The following is a 21123-nucleotide window of genomic DNA, read 5'->3' on the forward strand; positions in this document are numbered from 1 at the left end:
CCCATACACAGGAATGGAGTAAATATCTCATGCTTTAATGGGCTGCTGGACTGAGTTGACCATTCAGAGCCAGAATACTAAATGAGAAACTTGGCATTAGCATACAGCTGGGGCACAGTATAGGAATATTTACTGCTTCCCTACATCTGTAAAACAGCAGCTTATATAACATTTGGCACCGCAATCTGTCGAGTGACGTGTGGTGAAAAGAGCAGCTCTGGCTCAAAGAAAGGAAATCAGAACCAGCTTTAGTGGTTGTCACGGTGGATCAAGACTTTGACAATAGTTTGACTGTGAAGGTGTGCAGCTTTTGTGGAAACGCATGCCTTTGATATCAACACAGAAATAAGATATATGATGGAGGATGAAAAGAAAATAATTAATGAAAGCAAGCATCTGGATGTAGCTTTTCAAATACTGGATGTTTTACATGTATTTGCTGTGTGGTTTATATCTGATCAGAGTCAGAAAGGGACAAAAGTGTGCATGTCCAAATAATTATAAATAATTACTGTTATTATATATTATTATTTGTATAAAATTGTGGCTACACATTCTCTGAAAACAGGTGTATATATAATGACTTCTGTAGCTCTGTAGGATCTGTCAAGTCTGTGAAAACAACTCTTAATGATGTCATAGTGATGTCATTGATGTTATCTTGGATTGGGTGTGGAGTCTTCATATTTAGAACAAAAAGTATGTGTTACACAGTAGTGTGCAGGTTTCTAGATGTCAGCATTCACCAGGCAGGGAGGGTCCCATGAAGATATGCTATTGCAGTTGCATTATGGGAGGATCTAGTGTTTTTGGAGCTTGGCCCCATTACCAGAAACTAGAAGTGAGGATATTTCAGCCTCTGTCTGCTGCATGGATTTCAACCTTTCTTTATTCCCTAGATTTGGGGGCAGATGGAAGTGCACTTTAAATTGCCAAAGTGCACCTCTAAGAAAAAAAAAAAAAAGCTCTATTTTCTTTGCTGGTCCATCTGCAGTTGGTTTTATGCAGTGCTCAGTGTCTGGCTTCCCTTTTTTAAGTCCAGAACTTTAAACACAGAACAAAACTTCAGACGGCTGGAACGGGTATTGCTGAATGGTCCAACACGACTGAGCACAGCTCAACTCAGGTCCATATTCCCTATCCAGCTTCTCCTCACTCTTTTTCCTCTTCTACACGCCTTTGGCTATATAGTTACTATAATCAAATGCATCCATCAGTTTTCCAGCCTCAATAAGACCCTAATAACAGCACAATTTTTTTTCCAGGCATGCACATGCTTCTTTCTTTCTCTGTGTACATGCCACACATCATTAAACACATTCTGCCACGGTGTTTCTCAGTGCTGCGAGGAGGCTCTCATTTCCACTTAGGTGTATGATTAATTATCTCATCTTGGTAAAATTAGGATCACACCACTAGTGGTCAGGATCCACTCTGACATTCCTTTTGCTGAGCTGGAGAAAAAGAGTGTAGAGAAAAAGAAAAAGGAAAGCAGAAGAATGGCATGTGAATAGGAAGGCAGTTGCAACGCTCCAGACAGCACGGCTGTTTTGTTGTACAGAGGGCTTATTCCTCATTGAATGTGACCTCATTTCAAACACTGAATTCCCATCATCCCCTTTCAGCGCAGCTGTGACACACGGCCTTGCCAGAATAAGGGAGAGACAGACTGTCAAAACGATAGCAAGGCTCCTAAAGGATCCCAACTTTAGACAAATGGCTCAGGGGTAGCCATTTGAAAGTTTCCTGGGAGCTCAGAGTTCATAGCTGGGGGAGCTGTGTAATGGCTACTCCAGTCCTTCTGTCTTGGAGGAAGTATTGGGATTTGTTTTTCTGCATCCACCATAAACCCCAGTGATAACATAAGCCAAGGACAGAGCAGGAAACATCATCTTGTGGAGAGTTTTGCAAGGATTATTAAAGGATTCGAGAACGGGAGTTGTGTGTGGTATGTTCCACTGTTGCAGTGGGATTGGTGCTCCTCAGTGAACTGTCACTGGTTAGACCACAAATACAATCCATTTATGTTTGTCAGAATAGAGAGCTATCCGTGAAGAATTTCAGCTGGAAAGACATGTTGAGGGATTTCAGACTTTTGGCAATAGGACATAATTAAAAACACTTCATCCTCTGTGACAGTCTGTTCCCATAGTTCGCCTCATGATTCTCATACCCCCAGAAAATATATTTGTTTCAGCTAGGTTGACACTGTATTTGATTGATGCGCAATGACATCACTAGATTTGGAAGTGTAATCGGGACATGTTTGGATAGACAGTAAAGCGTTTTAGTGCCATATGCATTCTACTCAGAAACATGTGGCAAACACACACACACACACACACCCAGCTCCCGATCTAGCCTGGGGATCCTTCAGAGCCATTCTCTTGTTCTTGTTCTCTCTTGCTCTTTTTCTTTTTCATCAATCTCATCTGTTGTCTCTCTTTTGTGAGTTTTTTCTCTGTCTTTAAATATCCCACTTCTGCTACTGTTCCACTAACACCAACACCCCCCCCCCACCCCCACTCCTGCTCCCACCCCCCCCCCCCCCCCCCACCCCCCCCCCTCCCACCCCCACCACACCACGACTCAGCTACATACATACACTCCTTTAAGGCTCAGGTCCGATCTGTAACTGCAGGTCTGCTCATGTTCTCCATGTCGCACATGCTAAGTAGATTCATATGTCTTACACAATCATCAGCTCAAAAGCAAAGTCACTCTTGTCTCATTCAGATCTGGGGCAATTACTTACAGTATGTCTGCTGTTCAAAATCATTCATCTTGTTAAAGATGCACTTTTGTGTGTGTTTGTGTGTGTGTGTGTGTGAGAGAGAGAGAGATAGAGAGAGAGAGAGAGAGAGAGCCTGTGGTTGTGTCTGTTTGTTTGTACAGTATTATTGTCCATAGACACATGAAGTCAGTTGTTCCATGTTCGCTTGTACCAGACTGTTTCCTGTTAAGCTTTTTTGTCTCACACTCCGGTGCTCAACGCTGATGTGAAATGACATCCTTGGACCCCGGACAAAGTTCTTCATCACTTAGTCACCCTTAGACTCCCCTGCCTTGACCTAGTTTTAGGACTGCCTGTTCTGCATTTGATAATGCGGCGCACAGATGTTCTCTCTCATCTATATTTGTTTATATGCTTTAATTTTTCCTCATGGGTCACCGAGCGTGAGACCGCCTTTTCCGTCGCTGTCAATTGTTTGCTTGTTTATTTACTGTACATGCGCGACTTGTAGCTGTGTCAAGTGGGTGTCATGACTTCCTGTTTCTTGTGGTTTCCAGGGAGACATCCAGCAGCTAATGATTGTAGCAGACCATCGTGCTGCCTATGACTACTGTGAGCACTACAGCCCTGATTGTGAAGTGCCAATGCCGGATCAGCCTCAGAACCAGGACCCCAACACAGACGAATATGTGAGTATCATTTTATCTTCAACTTTTATTTTTTTAACCGTTCTCTCTTACATGTTCCTGTTAACTCACGCTCACAATCAACTAATTACTAGAGGTACTCTCTACATGTTTGGTGTATGTTTGCACACTATTCTGGACATTTTATCACATTGTAGAAACCATTAAGAAAGCTCAAAGTAACCTAATGGCTGACCTTACTCAAGGAAGTTAATTTCCCTTAATCCATAAATGTCCCTAATACTCAAATCAGATCTTGGTTGGATCCTGTGCTGAAAAGAGCGTCTTGGCTTATACAGGAGAGCTGCACTCTGCCAGAGGGAAGTGCTGACTAGGAAGAACAGGGTTATCAGGCTATGCAGTTAGTTAATAATGTCCAGGAATGAAGTGGTGCCTGCCTAAGCCTGCATCCCTGCACCATGCTGTTTTTCCGCACTGAATACCAATACTGTGTGCATGCTAATTAACAGTGAGTCTAATTGTTACAAGATGAACAGGAAGCTCTTCCTCTTGACATTTTCCTTTGCCCTAGGTATGCCTACAAGGTGCATTAAAAAAACTTGACCTTATTTTTACAAAAAAAGACATGTGACAGATTAATTTAGAAAGCAGTGGAAGAGTAATTTGTCATTCAGTGGTAACAAGTTGCAACAGGGAGATCCAGCATGAGGTTTCCGCCAATAGAAGGCATTCCTGTGTGCTTCTGATCGATGGCCAGTCTTTCACACATACTGTACATCTGCCAGACTCGGCAGCAACAGCGTAGTGGATCATATTTAAGAATCATGTTTTTAATAATTGATAGTTATTCTTTCTCTCTCAATCACAATCTCACTCAATGTCAATGTGATGTTTCTCTCCATTAGAACACAGAGGAGGACAGCTACTATTATGAATACCCTTACTATGAGGACTCGGATGGCAAGCCTTATGACGCATCCCCTGATGCTGAGGAAACAACCAGGAAAGAAAAGGTAGTCTATTGATATACAAATCCATTAATCTCCCCAAATACATTATCATAATTTCAAGTGATAAACCTAAGGGCTATGCTAGAATTTTTGCTGATCAGATTTCCAAAATAGGCTGCACCAATGACAACACTCTCTATGCCTTACAGGTGACAGATGGAGACAGTGTGGTGACCACAGTGGAGGAGGCGTTGAGGGGTAGTGGTACCGGCGGCAAAGTGTCCACTTCCAGCTCATCCTCCTCTGGTGCATCTTCCAGCTCATCCAGCAGCTCTTCAGCGAGCTCTTCAGGTACTGCCACCGGTGGAGGGGATGCCTACGGAGAGGACACCTCCCCTTACGACAGCTACGACACCTATGGTAACTACGAGACCTACTACGACGAGTCTACAGCTGCACCTGACGGTGACTCCTCTCGACGGGTCACCATCACCAACGTTGGCACCGGGGGTAGGCTTGACATGGGAGCAGTGGGGAAGATTGACTTGGGTACGGGAACTGGAGTCGAAAGCAGGGTCGTCACCGGTGGAGAAGGAAGTTCAATAACCATCATCGGCAATAAAACATCAGTAGGTTGACATGAATCACACTGACATCCTTACCTAATTGCTGTTGGTGTGACCTGTAAGTTTAATAGATATATTGGCAAGTTGTTAAAAATAATTTACTCTTTACTGCATTATGTACTCTCTGCAAGGCCTACCTGCACTTACACCAATGTGTGGGATACATAAAACCAGGGCTTCTTTGGCCCCTTCCCCATGTTATAATCCACCAATCCACATGGGGCAAGCAAAGCCAATATGATACTGAATGTATTTTAAAAATACCACCGTGGACAAATAAATGCTTTATAGAATTCTCCATAACTGCAGCTTTGGGGAAAAAATGGGACTTTTAAGCTACATGTATTTTCTAACAGGTCACAACTGCAAGGTTATGTTCTTTCTTTGCTGGGTTATTTGTTTGCACAGGAAGGGACTTCTTCATTGGCAATAACCTCTAACGTGGCAAATTTCAGACGATACAGGAACACTGCTTACATTGCCCCTTGTGTTCCTTACATAGCGTATGCAACAATCCTTAGACTGACTGATTCTCATCTTCCCATTTATAACTTTTCTAGGTTGGAAGTTCCTACGATAACTACGATGATGGATATGATTATGGTGTGGACAGCACACATTACACCGCTGGTGGAGGTGGCGGCGGCGGCAGCAGCAGCAGCAGTACAGTTCATCTTGGTGGTGGTGGAGGCGGCGGCAGCAGCAGTTCTACCATCACCATTGGGGGCGGATCTGCTGGAGGTTCTGCATCTGTCAGTGGTGGTGGTGGTGGTTCTGCCTCTGCGGGAGGATCTTCCTCCGCTGGAGGAGGATCAGCAAGTGCTGGCGCCGGAGCCGGAGGGTCCATTGCCACCGGAGCAGACCTGGGCGTGGAAGGCGAGGTGGACTACACTGAAGGGTTCAACGAGGAGCACATCACAGACTATGGCGAATTAGACATGTATGGCTACGACGATTATGATGACAAAGGGGGCAAAGTGCTGCCTGCCGAGACCGATGAGTACTATGGACAGGTGAAGGACACACTGGCAAAGACATGATCTTGAAGATGAGTAGGATAGTATGATAAGAGTGTTGAAGAGGAGGGGGGCTGATTATATTTTTGTCTATGTGTTTGGTGTGTAGGTCGACGGAACTCGTGGCGAGAAGGGACAGAAGGGAGAGCCTGCTGTTATTGAGCCTGTGAGTATTTCTATTTGAACAACATATTTGAGCAACAGATGTAGGCTGCGTGTGCTTGTGTGCACATGGGCGTATGCGTGGATGTTTATATCTGCGAGTACATATGTATGATCCACATCTAAACACAACCCACCCTTCACTTCTGAATGAGATCTCTAAAACCAAACACACAAAGGCTTACCAGACCTTTCTTATAGTATCCTCGGGCAAGGCTTCACTCCTGGTTGGTCATCAGGACTACAGCATAAACATTTGGAGAATAGCCATGCAGGGATTGTCAATAATCTTTAAACACAGTGTGGTTAGTGTGTAAACACAGGAATACAAGAAGAGCAGAAGGGAGTAAGAATTCTCTCAGACTTTTTCTGCCTTCCTGTTAAAAACCTAAGCTTTGTGTAAAAAAAAAAAACAGGTGGAATACATCCAACCATGATACATATACTCTTCATTTACTGGTAACATTAATTGAAAATAAGCATAACTCCTTTTTACAGCGTTTGCAAATTGCAAACACAAGGAATTTATATCTCTAATACAAGTACAGCTGTTTCACTTTTAACAAATGTCACTGAGCTCCACCAAGTATACATGCCTGTGTAACTGTGTGTCCTCATGTTTATATATGAGAGCATGTGTGTGTGTTTTAAGTTCACTTCCTAGATGACTGTGTATGTGTGTGTGTGTGTGTAAGCATGTTCATGGACACATCACACATTCGTTTGAGTACACATTACCACCCACCCAGTGTGTCCTGTCTGCTAAGACAGATGTAGTCACGGACGCACCTTTCTAGGTGTTTCCCATCATGTAGCCCCATTCCCAGCGACACACACTGCAGGCGAAACATAGGCATTACCTGGGGAGTACGAAAGATCAATGGCAGTAATTTTGTGATGAAAATACGTAGAAGGTAGCTTGGGGGTTTATGGAAAAATGCTGAGATCACTGAATTCAAATAAGTTTGGATAATGTGTAGGTTTCTTACCTAACAGGAAGACAAAATGCTACCGCAAGGGCAAACAAACAAAGCAATACCTCTGTAGCCGCAGAGCTGCAACAGTGCATCTGTAAGTCAAATGCTTGTGAGTCCACACCCACATCATCTGTTATTAGCTGCACAGGCACATGCATAAACTGGCTTTATGTTGCATGTATGATCAGACATCTGGTCTGTCAGTATGAACCAATTAATGATGTCTTGAGTTTGATTAGTGCTTCCCTTAGCTCGTCCAGGTAGGAGAGCACCTCAGGGCGTCCTTTTCTTTGTGTCTCCTAATCTCCGAGGATTAATTGCAAGCTAAACTGAAATGACAGGCAGGAATGTACATTAAGATAGCAAAGACTTTCAGGTAGAAAGTTGATTGGCAGTTGTGTTGGGACACATATGAATGTCCTTCAATCAAAGCTCTGTATCAATGGACACAAAAAAAAGCTTGTGAGTGCATAAGAGATAGTTGTGTGGTATCTAATGATTTGTGTGCTTGTGTGTTTCAGGGAATGTTGGTGGAGGGTCCGCCTGGGCCTGAAGGGCCAACAGTAAGTCAATCTGTCTCTCCTTGAGACTTCCTCTTAACTTTCTTTTGTTTTTTTGCCTTTTCCTTGTTTTCTTTCTGTATCTGTGCCTCTTGATCATTGACATTTTTCTATGCAATCTCTGTTGATAAATAAAAGCTGATAATAGTTTATATCACCCATTTTTCTAGTTTGTTTATGCTTTGTCCTTTGGATAGGAAAATGTGAGGTTTAGTGCTTTCCTGTGAAAATCCCTGGCTGCCTTATTCCTGATTCAAAGGGAGTGGCCATAACAGTCCCCCTGAAGAGATATGGACTTGCCCAGATGTTGAAGAACTTAATTATTTATCAAGGGAGATTTTTTTCAGACACCCTGCAGATGGAGTCCCATAGAAGCCAGCCATTCAAGCGTTGAGCTATAGACAAATAAAGAGCGCCCCACAAAGGATTTACAACTGAACAAGCTGTCCCATATTGCCTCATGCATTCCTTTCCCCCATGTGTGACCACTTTGTGAGATAAAGGCGAAAAACTTTTAGTGGAGCAAATATGACTGTTCCTTTGTGTTGCATTATGTATGTATGGGAGTCAAATGAGATCTTCTGCTTTAAAATAGGGTCTCCCTGGACCACCAGGTTCTTCTGGCCCACCAGGTGGCCCTGGAGATACTGGAGAGAGGGTGAGTAGAAAAGAAAAATAGCCACACAAATTTTCGGAGCTATGGAAATACAGAAAATGACCACGTTTCTGCCTGTGTACATCATGTTATTATTTTCTGTCTAAGGGTCCTCCTGGTCGTCCTGGTCTTCCTGGTGCTGATGGTCTGCCAGGACCCCCTGGAACTGTCCTGATGCTGCCTGTAAGTAAATTACAGTTGTTGAAAAAAGAGTTAAAATAGCAAAATAGAAAATGTTGCCTGTTTTCATGTTTACCCCACTTAAAGCAATAAAACATTTCCCATGTGACTTTATATCCTTGTTTAGCCTCGATTAAGGCCAAGTATGATGTAATGAAATAATAATAATAACAATACATTTAATTTGGACTGCACTTTTCATTCATAGTGGAACTCAAGGGTTTTTTTTTCTTTTTCTGTTTTATCAGTTACTCTGACATGTGGTTTACACGTTCTAGTGGAATGTAGGGAATTTCCGATGAAGCAATTTTTTGATGGATCTATCTATTATAAATATGTTGTGATGCAAATCTGTGCTTTAGCAACCCCTTGTGGTATGTGTAGTAACTGAGATAGCCCCTTACTCTACAGTTGTTTTGACTCCATAAAGTCATAGCTACATAATATAGGACTTTCTCTACCTACACAGTTTTTAACTTATCCCACATTCTTTGGCCAAATTTAAAGTTATCAGGTGTCCTTCCAGGAAGTCGTCCAGCTTTAGACAGGAAGCAAAGCAATGCTGTCAGTTCTCTCTGTAGCTTCAGCTGTATGCAGTGACTCGACTGCAACAGTTACACAACCATCCTAACGACTTCCTATGCTGTCTACCTTTTTTACTCTCTCTTCCTTGCACTTGGAAGATGTCTGACACTGCTGCTGTTGGACCTGATTAGTTGTACAGATGTTAAGTTGTGGTTTCAGGGGTCCACAGAACTGTCTGGGTGAGCCATGTGGCAAGCTCTGTCTGGACAGGAACTAGAGTCGTTCTGGTGTATCCACTGGCAGAAAGCAAAACTTGAAATCTGATCCTTGAGCTCCAAGTCTAATGAGAAACATGCATTGTTGTTTCACCCTTGTTTCACCAGAGGACTTTTTGGCTTGTAGTATTGAAATAGTGGAGTCAACATAACAGGGTTAAATGGCAGATTTTTAGCACTTTACCACTTACATTCGTTAAAGATATACTATGCAGAATTTTTCTTAAAAAACAATGTATAGACTCATACAAAAATAATCCATCTCAATCATCACTTATGACCCACTAGAAGTGTGTGGTGGTGTACGTATCTACAGAGATCCTACCCTCTGCCTGTATTTTCTTGTTTTCTTATTATTTTGCTGTATTCGGGACGTTTCAGGGCATCATTGTTTGGGAAGTGGGTGTGTAGACCTCAGCCAATAACAATGCTACAGCGGTCTGAGCTACATATTTGCAGAGCAAAGAGTCCACAGCGGACAGGATGAAGCTATGCATTCACACAAAATCCGACAGTGAAGCAACTTCCCGTGGGGTTGTGTGGAGGTGTGGGCGTGTTTATTTGTGCTTTAGAACTAACCGCTGTGAAACAATCAGAAAATAATGTTTTATTTATCTGATTCACAGCTTTGTTCTCACCAGCGCTGCTCGCTCTGTTCATTCACTCTAGCTCGCTTGACCACCACTGCTCTCTCTCTCTCTCTCTCTGTCTCACTCTGCTCTTTGCTTGCTCTGGTCGAGTCAGGGAGGAGGGGCCAACTTTGAATGCCGTGTTTACAAACACCAACCATTAAATCCTCCATAGTATGCCTTTAAATAGTGAAGTCTTATTTTCTGTATAAAGTCTGCTCTACCATGAGTTGGTAAATGTAGTTTCCATTATAGTATTTTTCTGTTTTTAGGACCTCGCTAGTCAACATTTAGATGTTACAGAACATTTTGTTTAAGGTTTGATGATGCTGAGGAATCTCAGTTAAGTATCAAATATTGGATTGACAAAAAAATCATGAAAAATATGAGAGAAAGAATCAAAGACAGGCTCACAGACTGGCAGACAGAAGAAAGAAATAGCTGCATATATTTGATTGCTACTGTGATAGCAAAGGGAGGGGCCAACACTTCAAATTCAGCAGAAATTCAGTAAGAAGTAATTGTGGGATTTGCTCAATAGTTATAAAGAATTTGTTCTCTGGCAAGTTTTGGTTCATGGTGAGTGAGCTGCAGTTGATCTGACTCAGCTGTGATGTTCTGTATCAGCTGTTTGTATTTGCTTCTTGGTAAAAATGTTTATGTGATGGCAAAACCCTGCACCATATTTCACTGTGTTGCTGTGCATCCGTAAACTAACCGACTATCAGCCTCCTAAGGCCTGTGCAATGTAACCCAACCCAAGATGCCTTATCCAAACAAACCTGTGTTGCACAACAAGCCTGGATATTCACCTATGGTGCAATGCTGCCTTATCACCACCAGATGCCAGTAGAATTCGAAGCTCATGGCCTGCGGAAGCAGCCTTTGATGGTGCTGGTTTGGCAGCTGGAGGCTGATGCTTAGTTCAACATCTGTTGCATAGTTTCAAGCTGAGAACACTGTATTAAAGAAATATTGAACATTTTACTCAGAATAGATGTCAGTGCTTGTTGTCATGTTTATGCTAAATATTTATTTTGCTGGACGATAAGCTAGCATTTTAGTCATTCCTCGTGTTTATCTGGTTTTTATTCCTGTGTTTTGCCAGCGCCTGCTATGTGCTGGAATCATTTTTACTGGAGTGAAGTCTCACCAGTCTCTGTTTCCCTCCATAGTTCAGATTCAGCGCCGGAGGTGACTCTGGACAAAAGGGACCTGCTGTATCAGCACAGGAGGCCCAGATGCAAGCCATCATGCAGCAGGCTAGGGTAACTGTTCACACAGAAATACATCATCAGACAGCAGCAGTCAGTATCGACCCTATACATTAATTTTTCCCATCCTTGCTGCAGTCTTCGCTAAAGTTTTATATTTAATATATTTGTTGTATTTTTGCAATATTTGTCTTTAACCGGATTTTACACGTGCTTCTTTGTGTTTACATGTATAGCACTTTCCATAAACCATTCTGATTCCTTTATTATTTTCTTATTATCATTATTGCATTTTATGGGATTCCCTGTGAGCTGTAGAAAAGATTACTTCATGTACACATGCACACACAGAACACATGAAGAGATGCAAATACATGTACAGTACACACATACACAAACACATGCATACATAAAGTACATTATATACAATATTTAACCACACATTGGTTCAATGTACAGCTTCTTTATATATATCTTTTAACAATTATATTTTATTTTGTCTTTTATTTTATTGCTAATTTGTTTCCTATCTGTGTTCAGCTGGCCATGCGCGGCCCTACAGGTCCAATGGGTTTGACTGGCAGACCCGGCCCTCTGGTATGTATTGCAAATCATCTCACAACAAACACAAAGTCAGAATCAATAGAAATTTAATATCAAAGATTTGTCCAGTTTATTGTACTACGCAATACATAAAATGAATGTATAAAACTGTTTGCAGCATCGTTGAAAACTTGTATTGGTTTAGTGTCCATTAAATCTTCTATTATTATTTTTTTTCTTCTCAGGGTCCTCCTGGTGTAGCTGGACTGAAGGGAGAGTCTGGAGAAGCTGGTCCTCAGGTATGAGATATCAAATGGCAAATTGTGTTTTTAAAATTTATTTCTGAACAACTAAATTTAAGTAAACCTTGTCTGAAAACTAACTGAAACTTTATATTTTTAACCGAAACTAATGCATATTTTCTTAGAATCTGTTATAGTATTGCATTAGTCCTAACAAAACACTTAAAAGTAGACTAATATACATCGTTCCTTGTTTTAATATCATACTTCCAGGATGGTCTCAGAGATTACAAGTGCAGCAAAAATAAAGAACCGCCTGTGAGTTTAACAGAAGTGTTTTTGTTTCAGGGACCACGTGGGCCTATGGGATCCACTGGACCCTCTGGAAAGCCTGGCAGAAGGGTAGGTGTGATCCAAAACATACATAATCATACTTATTCATGCTATATGAATTGTTTATATACATTTCAGAGCACTGAATAAAAAGCCAGGAATATTCTATTTCTTTTACAGGGTCGTTCTGGGTCTGATGGTGCTAGGGGCATGCCAGGACAGCCTGGACCCAAGGTACCTTGTCCATCATAGTCATTACATCATAACTTTGCCACTTTTATGACCTTAATGCACCATATTTCATCATGTTAACTTAAAAATGAGTTTTTGAAGCCTGGACAAGTTGTACTTCAACCTTTATTTTTCTGCTCTTCAGGGAGACCGAGGGTTTGATGGTCTTGCTGGACTTCCTGGTGAAAAAGGACATAGAGTAAGTCAATTTATGGTTCTATGAAAAGTGTGTATTCATATGTTGCTCAACTGTATATTTGGGTTTATGTGAACTACTGTTAAATGTTAATGTTTTGCTGTTACAGGGTGAATCTGGCCCTACTGGACCTCCTGGTGGCCCTGGAGAGGATGGAGAGAGGGTAATGAAAAAAAATTACATATAATTATAGTCATCTTTTGTAGCCTGAAAGGGAAATAAAAAAATGGTGTATAATAGTAATGGATGTATCTTATCCCCTTAACCATCAATGTTATGCTCACAGGAAGACAGAAGCTACATCTGAGATGAACTTCTTCCTCTTACTTTACTTATCTTTTTATCAGCGTCCGAATTTTGCTTCCACTTGCTCTCCCAGTCTCCTCTTTCTCACTCAATTTTTCTCCTTAATATTTTTTTGATCTCTGCACACCTTTATGTGCTTCTAATCTCCCCTCTCCATCCTCATTACCCATGGCTGACGCAACCTGATCCCCTCGTTCCCTGATTTTTCTTTGTGCCTTCCCATTATCTCTTACACGCATCCTCGCTTTCTCCTCCATTATCATTCACTGTCTGTTCCACATTCTGACCCGTTCTCTCTCTTTCCTAGGGAGATGATGGAGAGATCGGACCCAGGGGACTTCCTGGTGAACCAGTGAGTGATCACACATATTACTATTCAGTCTCACACTGAGAGATTGTACGGTATGATAGAGCCGAGAGCTGAGGACCTGTGCTCATCATGTCATTGTGTTAGAGAACAATTATATAGTCTGATGATATCATATATCATCTGCAGACCTCAGCCACTGTTCACATTCATATCAACGTAGATTTTTATAGCAGCACACTGCTGGAAAGAGTGTGTTGATCAGGCTTGACTAGTGCCTCATCTGTACAAGAGAATCTTTGGAGGTGAGAAATGCAGACAGCTCACATCAAGCTTATTATAATAGCCTCCCACTCTCTCAGGGCAGGATATTCCCCGATGGCTGGGAAAAAAAGATGGGGAAGGAGAAACCATCAGAAAGCCCTTGATATCTGCTGTTATGATTTATTTTGTCCACCAGGGTGTGCTACATTGGTTTGAATTCTTACTTCCAGGACAATACGTCTTGTTAGGTAACTGTAGCTGTGAGGCAAAGCACTGAAATTCAAAGCAATGTTTGATAGGCATAGCTGTGGGGAATCAATGTGTAGTAAAAAAAAAAAGAAAAAGACGGGGTTTCAGCTTTCCCTCACAATCTGACTCTGTAGAGTATCCTCAAGGACATTTAGGAAGTTAGGTTGTTTCCTAAAGTATAATTTTGAAACTTGATTTAGTTGAACATGGTTAATAATTCATCCATCCTTTCACAGGTGTGATATCATTCTAAATCTCATTTCTCTACTTTTCCTAGGGGCCCCGTGGTTTGCTGGGACCAAAAGGACCTCAGGGACCTCCTGGACCCCCTGTGAGTCCCCATACCCTCCTCTCACCTTTTCATATCCACGCTGTTACCATAGATTTACTGTTTATAGAGAGCAGAATTCATTTTTTTTTACCACCTCCATAGGCAACAAGAACACAAGACACTGCAGACAACACCCACAGGGAAATACAAAAACTCAATATATTTCAGACAGAATACACAAAAAGAAGCATATGTTATTGAGTTTAACTTCAGCATTTCAGACAAATATCTACAGCAGAGCAAAGCTTAAACCTAATATTTATATTGTTTCAACAGATTTAATTTAACATGGACAGTGCGCATCAATCAAGTACCTTACTTTGCTGTCTGCTGTCCCTGTACAGGATGTAGAGATTCCCAAAACAATAAACTATACTCTAAAACTCATACAGTGCAGAAGCAAAAGCCTAATACGGATACAACTATGTGGTTTAGTTTTAATTTTACAAACACTTTTTTTCACATTTCAGAGCTAAGATTGACAATTAAAAGTTAATGTGAAACCAAATTACTAACCTTTTCAGTGTTTTACAGATTTTCTGAGTGCTGAATGTTGTTTTCCTCTCATCTGTTGTAGGGCGTTACTGGAATGGACGGCCACCCTGGACCCAAAGGAAACATAGTAAGTGAAGCAAGAATTGATTTAATTACTAATACAGTGTCAGGCATTATTCATTTCCAGAGAAGAAAAACAAAAGAACAACACACACACAACTGTCACAGAATCTAAAAGTGCACCATTTTAATCTCTGACTCCCTTTATCACCCTTAAATCCACCATATTGGCTCATGAGCCCTCTATCTTTCTCCCTTACACACATACACAGTCACACCTCTACAATCAGAGGATACTTAGCAGGTAATCAAGAATAGACTGGCTGTGTTTAGATCCATTTGAACAGTCCACTATGGCTAGTTGTATCATTCCAGGTCAATTTCTGATAGTGCACGGCAATAATGAGAGAATACCTGGCTGGTGCAGCTTGTCTGTTCTTTTGGGAAGTTTCCAACTAGGTAGAGATGGAAGATCATTAGCTTTCCCAGGCTTTTGGACCGGGGCAACATAATTGATTGCCAGTTATCTGAGAGGCAAGGACTTATGTGTTTGAGCTTTGGCAGTTTCGTTCATTAGGAAAGAGGGTGTGGGAATGTGTACTGTATGTTTGTGTGTGTCTCTTGCTGTAAGCCAGAGTAAAATATTGCTCTGTTTGTTCAAAAATTATGGCCTGTTCAGGTGTAAGAAGGTAATAATGCAGTGATGCGCTCTTTGACAGCTTCTAATTTATATCTGTTCAGAGCACTTCACTTTTAATGGACCATATGGAGCAACAAATCACTCTTAGCTTCCCATGTGATGCTTTACTCAAGTACAATAATGAATTACTCTTTGTATTTCTCATACTCTTGAGATTTATTAAAAAAAGATATAAAACAATGCTTCATTTTTCCTCAGGGACCTCAAGGTGAGCCAGGACCTCCTGGACAGCAAGGCAACCCAGGTGCCCAGGTGAGTGATGAACAGGTTGTCTGAAATTAGATATTTCCCTCATCCATCGAGGAAAATGTTCTGAGCATTGTGTATTCCCTCTACAGGGACTCCCTGGGCCCCAAGGAGCCATCGGACCTCCAGGAGAGAAGGTAAGATATCACATTATCACTAAGTAACTATAATATATTGTGAAAAATGCTATTCCTGCAATGCCACAGTAAAAAAAACTGCCAGCTTGATAAAATGTTAATAATCAAAGACCCTAAATCTATAAAATTGCAGGAAATTGTCTCATTCTGTTGCATGAGCTGAAAGCCAAGTTGCTATCTTATTCAGTTCCAAATGCTTATCACACTATTATGCAAACACGTCCCCATCCCCAATGCAGGACAGAATAGTGCCTACGAGACAGTACAGACAGATTTTAATCCTGATACATTTTAATCCAATTTCAGCTAAATCACATTTGCCAGCTTATGTTGTGGGTATTCAGTTTATTATTGAACTGTTGGAATTTGAGAATGGATAATGCAGGTATTATGTTTCCCCCCCGATTATAGATGATATACGAGAAGGCTGTGGTACTTGATGAAGTAACATAGAAAGAAATAAAGAACTGATTCAAGATCATTTATTTGAGGAAGTAATTAGGAGCCCAGGATGATCATAAATCATAAAAACACAGACTTATTGAATGATCTGGATGATTTAAAAGATATAATTTAAAGTCTTTGTAAGAAATCTTGTAATTCTTGGAGTCGATATATCACTAAACCAGTGACGCAAAGCCAACTCCTAAATGTAACTGATGTAGAATGTAGACATTTTGTTTTTTCTCCCCATGTTTTAGTGAAACTGGGCCAAGATTTATGAAAAATAGAGAGCTAGTGAGAACAAGAAACTTACATTATGAAGCCATATTGATTGTTCTTTTTAGTAGCCATGCTAACGGCTACTGTTCATGCTCCCCAGTGGACGAATCCCAATGACTTTGGCAATCCCTCTAGCAGCAGTGCGAGATTAGGTTTTAGAGAAATGTCTCGGCAACTATTGGATGAAATACCATGAAATGTGGTGCGGACATTCATCTCCCCTTCACAATGAATTGTAGTCATCCTGTGATCCCTTAACTTTTTGTCAAGTGCCATCAATTGGTCAAAATTTTGATTTGTCCAATATTTTGGTTTATGACCAAATACCTGCAAAACAAATGATCCCATCAACTCAGCTGTACTTTTTGTCGTGTAGTGCTAATAAGCAAATGTTAGCATGCTAACATGCTAAACTAAGATGGTGAACTTGGTAGACATTATATCAGCTATCATGCTGATGTTAGCATTTAGTTCAAAGAATCGCCGTTAAAATGGCTGTAGACTCTTATAGACATTTGTGTTGTCATACTTTGTGATGTCTTATTTGCCCTAACGTCTTGTCTTGTCTTTGGTCTAGGGCCCTACTGGAAAGCCAGGTTTGCCAGGAATGCCAGGAGCTGATGGTCCACCGGTGGGTTTACTGTACTGTCTCTTTTTCTCCCTTCCTCTCTGTGTCTAATGTGAGAAATAACATTTTCAAAACAGTATATCAAATTTTAATGTTTAAAAACCACCTATTACATTCGAGAAATACTGAGATAATTATTTGGCTGAAACATATGTATGATACAACACATTACCACAGCTGTGTAACTGTGCAACTAACCGCCCACACACAGAAATATATATATGCAAACACTCTCTTTCCCATCCCTGTGCAGACAGAAGACACCTGCACTAATGGCAGATGTGTCTTGGAAGGCACCAGGTGGCACCTAAGAGAGAAAGAGACAAGAGAGGCTGTGAAATATGAATAACAGCAGGGCTAGAAAAAGACAGGGAGATGCAGTAAAAAAAATGCAGGGGCTTGGTGAAAGAGAAAGAAAGATAGATACATTGTCCCCCTGGTCCTTTAATGGCTTTCAAAGTCTTTTTAGAATAGAAATAGCTCTCCGCCATATACACACTCAGCTTTTTTTTTATTCATTCATTTGTTGCATCTCCTATCAACAGCCTCTCCCCATGCCCCTTATTTCTGTTCTCACTTGTATCTATTTCCTTCTCCATTCTTGCTCTCATCACTGAAAACCCATCAGAGGCTTTGCAGAGCTTCTTTGTCTCACGAGAAAGCAATCAATTTCCTTCCCATCTTTTTTTTTTTCCTTTCTACATCCATGTGTGTATTAGATGTGTGGTTTTGTGCTTTGGGCTTCTGCACTGTGATTGTGTATGTGCACATACATGTGTAGTATATGTGTAATGTATTGTGAAGTCCCAAAACGGCAGTATTAGCTTTGAGAGCCCAGTAATGGCCGGTAGTGAATCTATAATTCTGTGCATTAAGGATAAAATCCCAAATGAGGTTGAGCTCTGAAGACTCTTTTTTCAATTTTCCACTTTGATACATCCTCCAATATTTTACAACTTAATCTGTCAGTTATAGGGGGTGTTGTAGTATTAATGGTGGTAATTATAGTGAAATGAGATTAAATAATATTTTTCTTAATAATTCACAGGGTCACCCTGGAAAGGAAGGGCCTTCTGGAGACAAAGGACACCAGGTATGTTTTATTTCTGCCTCCATATCTCCTAATTATGGAGCTTGCATTTTACACTTTCCTTAATTTATTTACGCCTTTTTAAGTTTCTTTTCCCTCCCTTTGTCCTAGTTTAGACACATTTGCATATAACATTTTGCATTAATGCAGATAACATAAGCACTGTGGTGCATGTGTGCACTGTAACTGTTCTGTGTGTTACAATCTCTCACCAAATATCTTTTTCTCTCCAGGGCCCTGCTGGCCCTCAAGGACCCATTGGTTATCCTGGTCCCCGAGGCGTGAAGGTGAGTTGATTATCAGCCACTAAGAAATTAATTTGCGATATTATCAGCTAGTGGTAGCCTGCAATTAAGAAGTGTAATGGACTAATAGTTGCCCATTATCTTATTAAAATGCTTCTGAAAAAATCTGTTATTATTTCCAAGGTTTGTCCAACCCACAAAGTATGATTTTGTAAAAAAAAACTGTTGTGTAATAAATTAAAAGCCCTAGTTTCCTGCTTACTCATGTTTTCTTAAAATAAGAACTACCTTGAATAGTTCAATGGCTTCTACATTTGTTGCTGAGACAGAAAAAAATGATCTTGGTGGTGCAAAGATTAAGAAAGGGAACTCATCTTTTCAGATCTTACATACATCACTTTGCTTACACAAGGTGATACTGAGTTTGTCATTGGAGCTGATAACAGCTCAAGGCGCACAACCCTCCTCTTGTTTGGTGTCATTACTAGCTGATAAAACCAAGACAAAAGAAATCCTATCATATAATTCTTGGTAAGAGGGTGTGACTGATCCCATCATGAAAGCTTCCACTGAGAGGGGGGGGAGATCACACAAGTGGCTTAACGTCTAGCTAACAGTGTCCTTGGTGCACGGCTTACGTCTGAAGTGTTTGCTCTGTCTGGGAAGATGAGAAGAATGGTCAAGAAATGTAGTTGTGAGGATTTAATTTGCTTTTACAGTTACATTGCAATTTACAGATAAAACATATCTATATGCAACACAGAGTATAGCCTCTAGAGTACACTACACAGTAAAAAAATGCTATGTTAGATAACTTTTCTGACCTTACAGCTTCATAAAAACTTTAATCTTCACATTAATGGTGAATATCTTGCTGGTAGGACTGAATGTTCTCTTTTGTCCAATATGCACCCTTCTCGGCCTGTAACTTCTGTCTGTTCTTGCATCACAGGGAGCTGATGGGGTGCGCGGTCTTAAAGGAAACAAGGGTGAAAAGGTAAGAGAATGCAGATTGTTGGCTAAGAAAGTCAAAGAAAGTGACTGTGTCAAAGGAGGAGACTTTGAACTTCAGAGAAAGTGTAGTATTAGCATGGATCCTGTAAAACCCTTCTGAATTACTGGTACAAAAGAAAGAAGGTGATCAAGAGTTTCTATGACAACAAGGGATTTTTGACATCTGGTTGGTTTCAACATCTGTACAATCCACTTCTCTCTCCTTCATTACATCCTCACCTCACTATCTGCTATCTTCACTTGCTAGGGAGAAGACGGCTTCCCCGGCTTCAAGGGAGATATGGGTATCAAGGGTGACAGGGTAAGGCTTTTTATTTATATTTTACTTTACGTTATGTGTCAATCATTTTTTGAATGCTGGAAGCATGAATGAAATCAAAATGAATGAAACCAGTTAGACAACTTCTGCACACAAAATTGTTTTGGGGGTGACCTTTAACTGAGGAAAGTGAAAATACCAACCACTCCTGTCACGTTAGCCCCTTATGGCCTAAGCCTCTGTGACTACTGAGGAATTGTGGGTAATGAGCAAACATAAGGTGTTGTTCCTATCGCCAGCTGTTGGTGTGTGTGCGTGTGTATGAGTTTACGTGAGTAGTTTCCAATTCCTTTTCTATCCCCTCTGCCACTTTCCAGTCAGTCCTCACCTCGATAAGTTTAGGATAGAAGCGCGGGTTTGACAGGTGCACCCAGCAGCAGCAGCTTCCTCCTCCAAACTGTATTAGGGATTTACACTGTCAAGTCTTAGGAAAACTGCCTTTTACAGTGAGAAACATAATTCGCCTCAACCCTTCAAACATCAAACTCCCGATCCCTAACTGGGCTGTCTATAGCTGACTGCAGAAAGGAAGGAAAAATCAATGGCACTTTAAACCCCTTCAAACCCTTGAGAGAGACATGGGGCTCCAGCCTGTTTTCCTCTGGAGATGTAGCCGATCCAGATGAAAGCAAAGATTTGAGGAGCTCCTCTGCTCTGGAGAAGACACACATGGACTAGAATCTAAATGACTCATTTTTAAGCATGCCTAAGAAAAGAGTGTGTGTGTGTGTGTGTGTGTGTGTGTGTGTGTGTGTGTGTGTGTGTGTGCGTGTGTGTTAGTGCTCAATTTAAAATGTTCTATTTGATGAGCTTGCAAGTGTGAGTCAAGAACAGTTTGCCTGATGCCTTTTTATGTGCTCTAGAGTGTGGGTGTGTGCACGCACACGCTAGCTTGTGCAACTCTGCACAAGCCTTTAACTAGATACCTTTCACACACCACTGAGTCTCTGCAGCAGCGAATGGTTGTCAGAGCGAGTTTGTACTCTGTCATTTAGTGTGTGTCCTGCTAGAAGGGGCGCACACGCACAGAGAGAAGCAATAATAGGATCACTAACTGCTTTGAGGGGCAGACAGTGAGGGAACATAGCCATACTTGATTCTTTAAGCAACTTTACTCTCAGCAGTTTTAAAAGGATGATCTGAATTTTCCTGAATGGGCAGGGTTGTTTATTTGTTCAACAAGAAAAATCTGTGGTCTAGTTGCTCTTGTGACACAAACCAGTAAGAAGAGAACAGGCAAAAACACAACCACAGTAATCACTCATGTGAAATAGTAAAAACTGTTCTAACTCTGGCAGAATATTGTGTGTTTGT

General features: G+C 41.1%; 1 protein-coding gene across 2 annotated transcripts in view; it reads left to right on the forward strand.

The window, feature by feature from the left end:
• col5a1 (procollagen, type V, alpha 1) overlaps nucleotides 1–21123 on the forward strand; it is a 75148-nt gene that overhangs the window by 31209 nt on the left and 22816 nt on the right. For both annotated transcript variants that reach the window (XM_044332866.1, XM_044332865.1), the window contains exons 5-29: nucleotides 3292–3423; nucleotides 4287–4394; nucleotides 4541–4960; nucleotides 5518–5970; nucleotides 6083–6139; nucleotides 7634–7675; nucleotides 8268–8330; nucleotides 8436–8510; nucleotides 11112–11204; nucleotides 11691–11747; nucleotides 11939–11992; nucleotides 12284–12337; nucleotides 12449–12502; nucleotides 12645–12698; nucleotides 12805–12858; nucleotides 13309–13353; nucleotides 14099–14152; nucleotides 14730–14774; nucleotides 15606–15659; nucleotides 15746–15790; nucleotides 17091–17144; nucleotides 18190–18234; nucleotides 18465–18518; nucleotides 19429–19473; nucleotides 19738–19791. In XM_044332866.1, the coding sequence (XP_044188801.1) occupies nucleotides 3292–3423; nucleotides 4287–4394; nucleotides 4541–4960; nucleotides 5518–5970; nucleotides 6083–6139; nucleotides 7634–7675; nucleotides 8268–8330; nucleotides 8436–8510; nucleotides 11112–11204; nucleotides 11691–11747; nucleotides 11939–11992; nucleotides 12284–12337; nucleotides 12449–12502; nucleotides 12645–12698; nucleotides 12805–12858; nucleotides 13309–13353; nucleotides 14099–14152; nucleotides 14730–14774; nucleotides 15606–15659; nucleotides 15746–15790; nucleotides 17091–17144; nucleotides 18190–18234; nucleotides 18465–18518; nucleotides 19429–19473; nucleotides 19738–19791 (2265 nt within the window). The remainder of the gene's footprint in view (nucleotides 1–3291; nucleotides 3424–4286; nucleotides 4395–4540; nucleotides 4961–5517; nucleotides 5971–6082; nucleotides 6140–7633; nucleotides 7676–8267; nucleotides 8331–8435; nucleotides 8511–11111; nucleotides 11205–11690; nucleotides 11748–11938; nucleotides 11993–12283; nucleotides 12338–12448; nucleotides 12503–12644; nucleotides 12699–12804; nucleotides 12859–13308; nucleotides 13354–14098; nucleotides 14153–14729; nucleotides 14775–15605; nucleotides 15660–15745; nucleotides 15791–17090; nucleotides 17145–18189; nucleotides 18235–18464; nucleotides 18519–19428; nucleotides 19474–19737; nucleotides 19792–21123) is intronic.

Source organism: Thunnus albacares, chromosome 18, assembly GCF_914725855.1.
Source record: "Thunnus albacares chromosome 18, fThuAlb1.1, whole genome shotgun sequence".
Lineage (NCBI taxonomy): Eukaryota > Metazoa > Chordata > Actinopteri > Scombriformes > Scombridae > Thunnus > Thunnus albacares.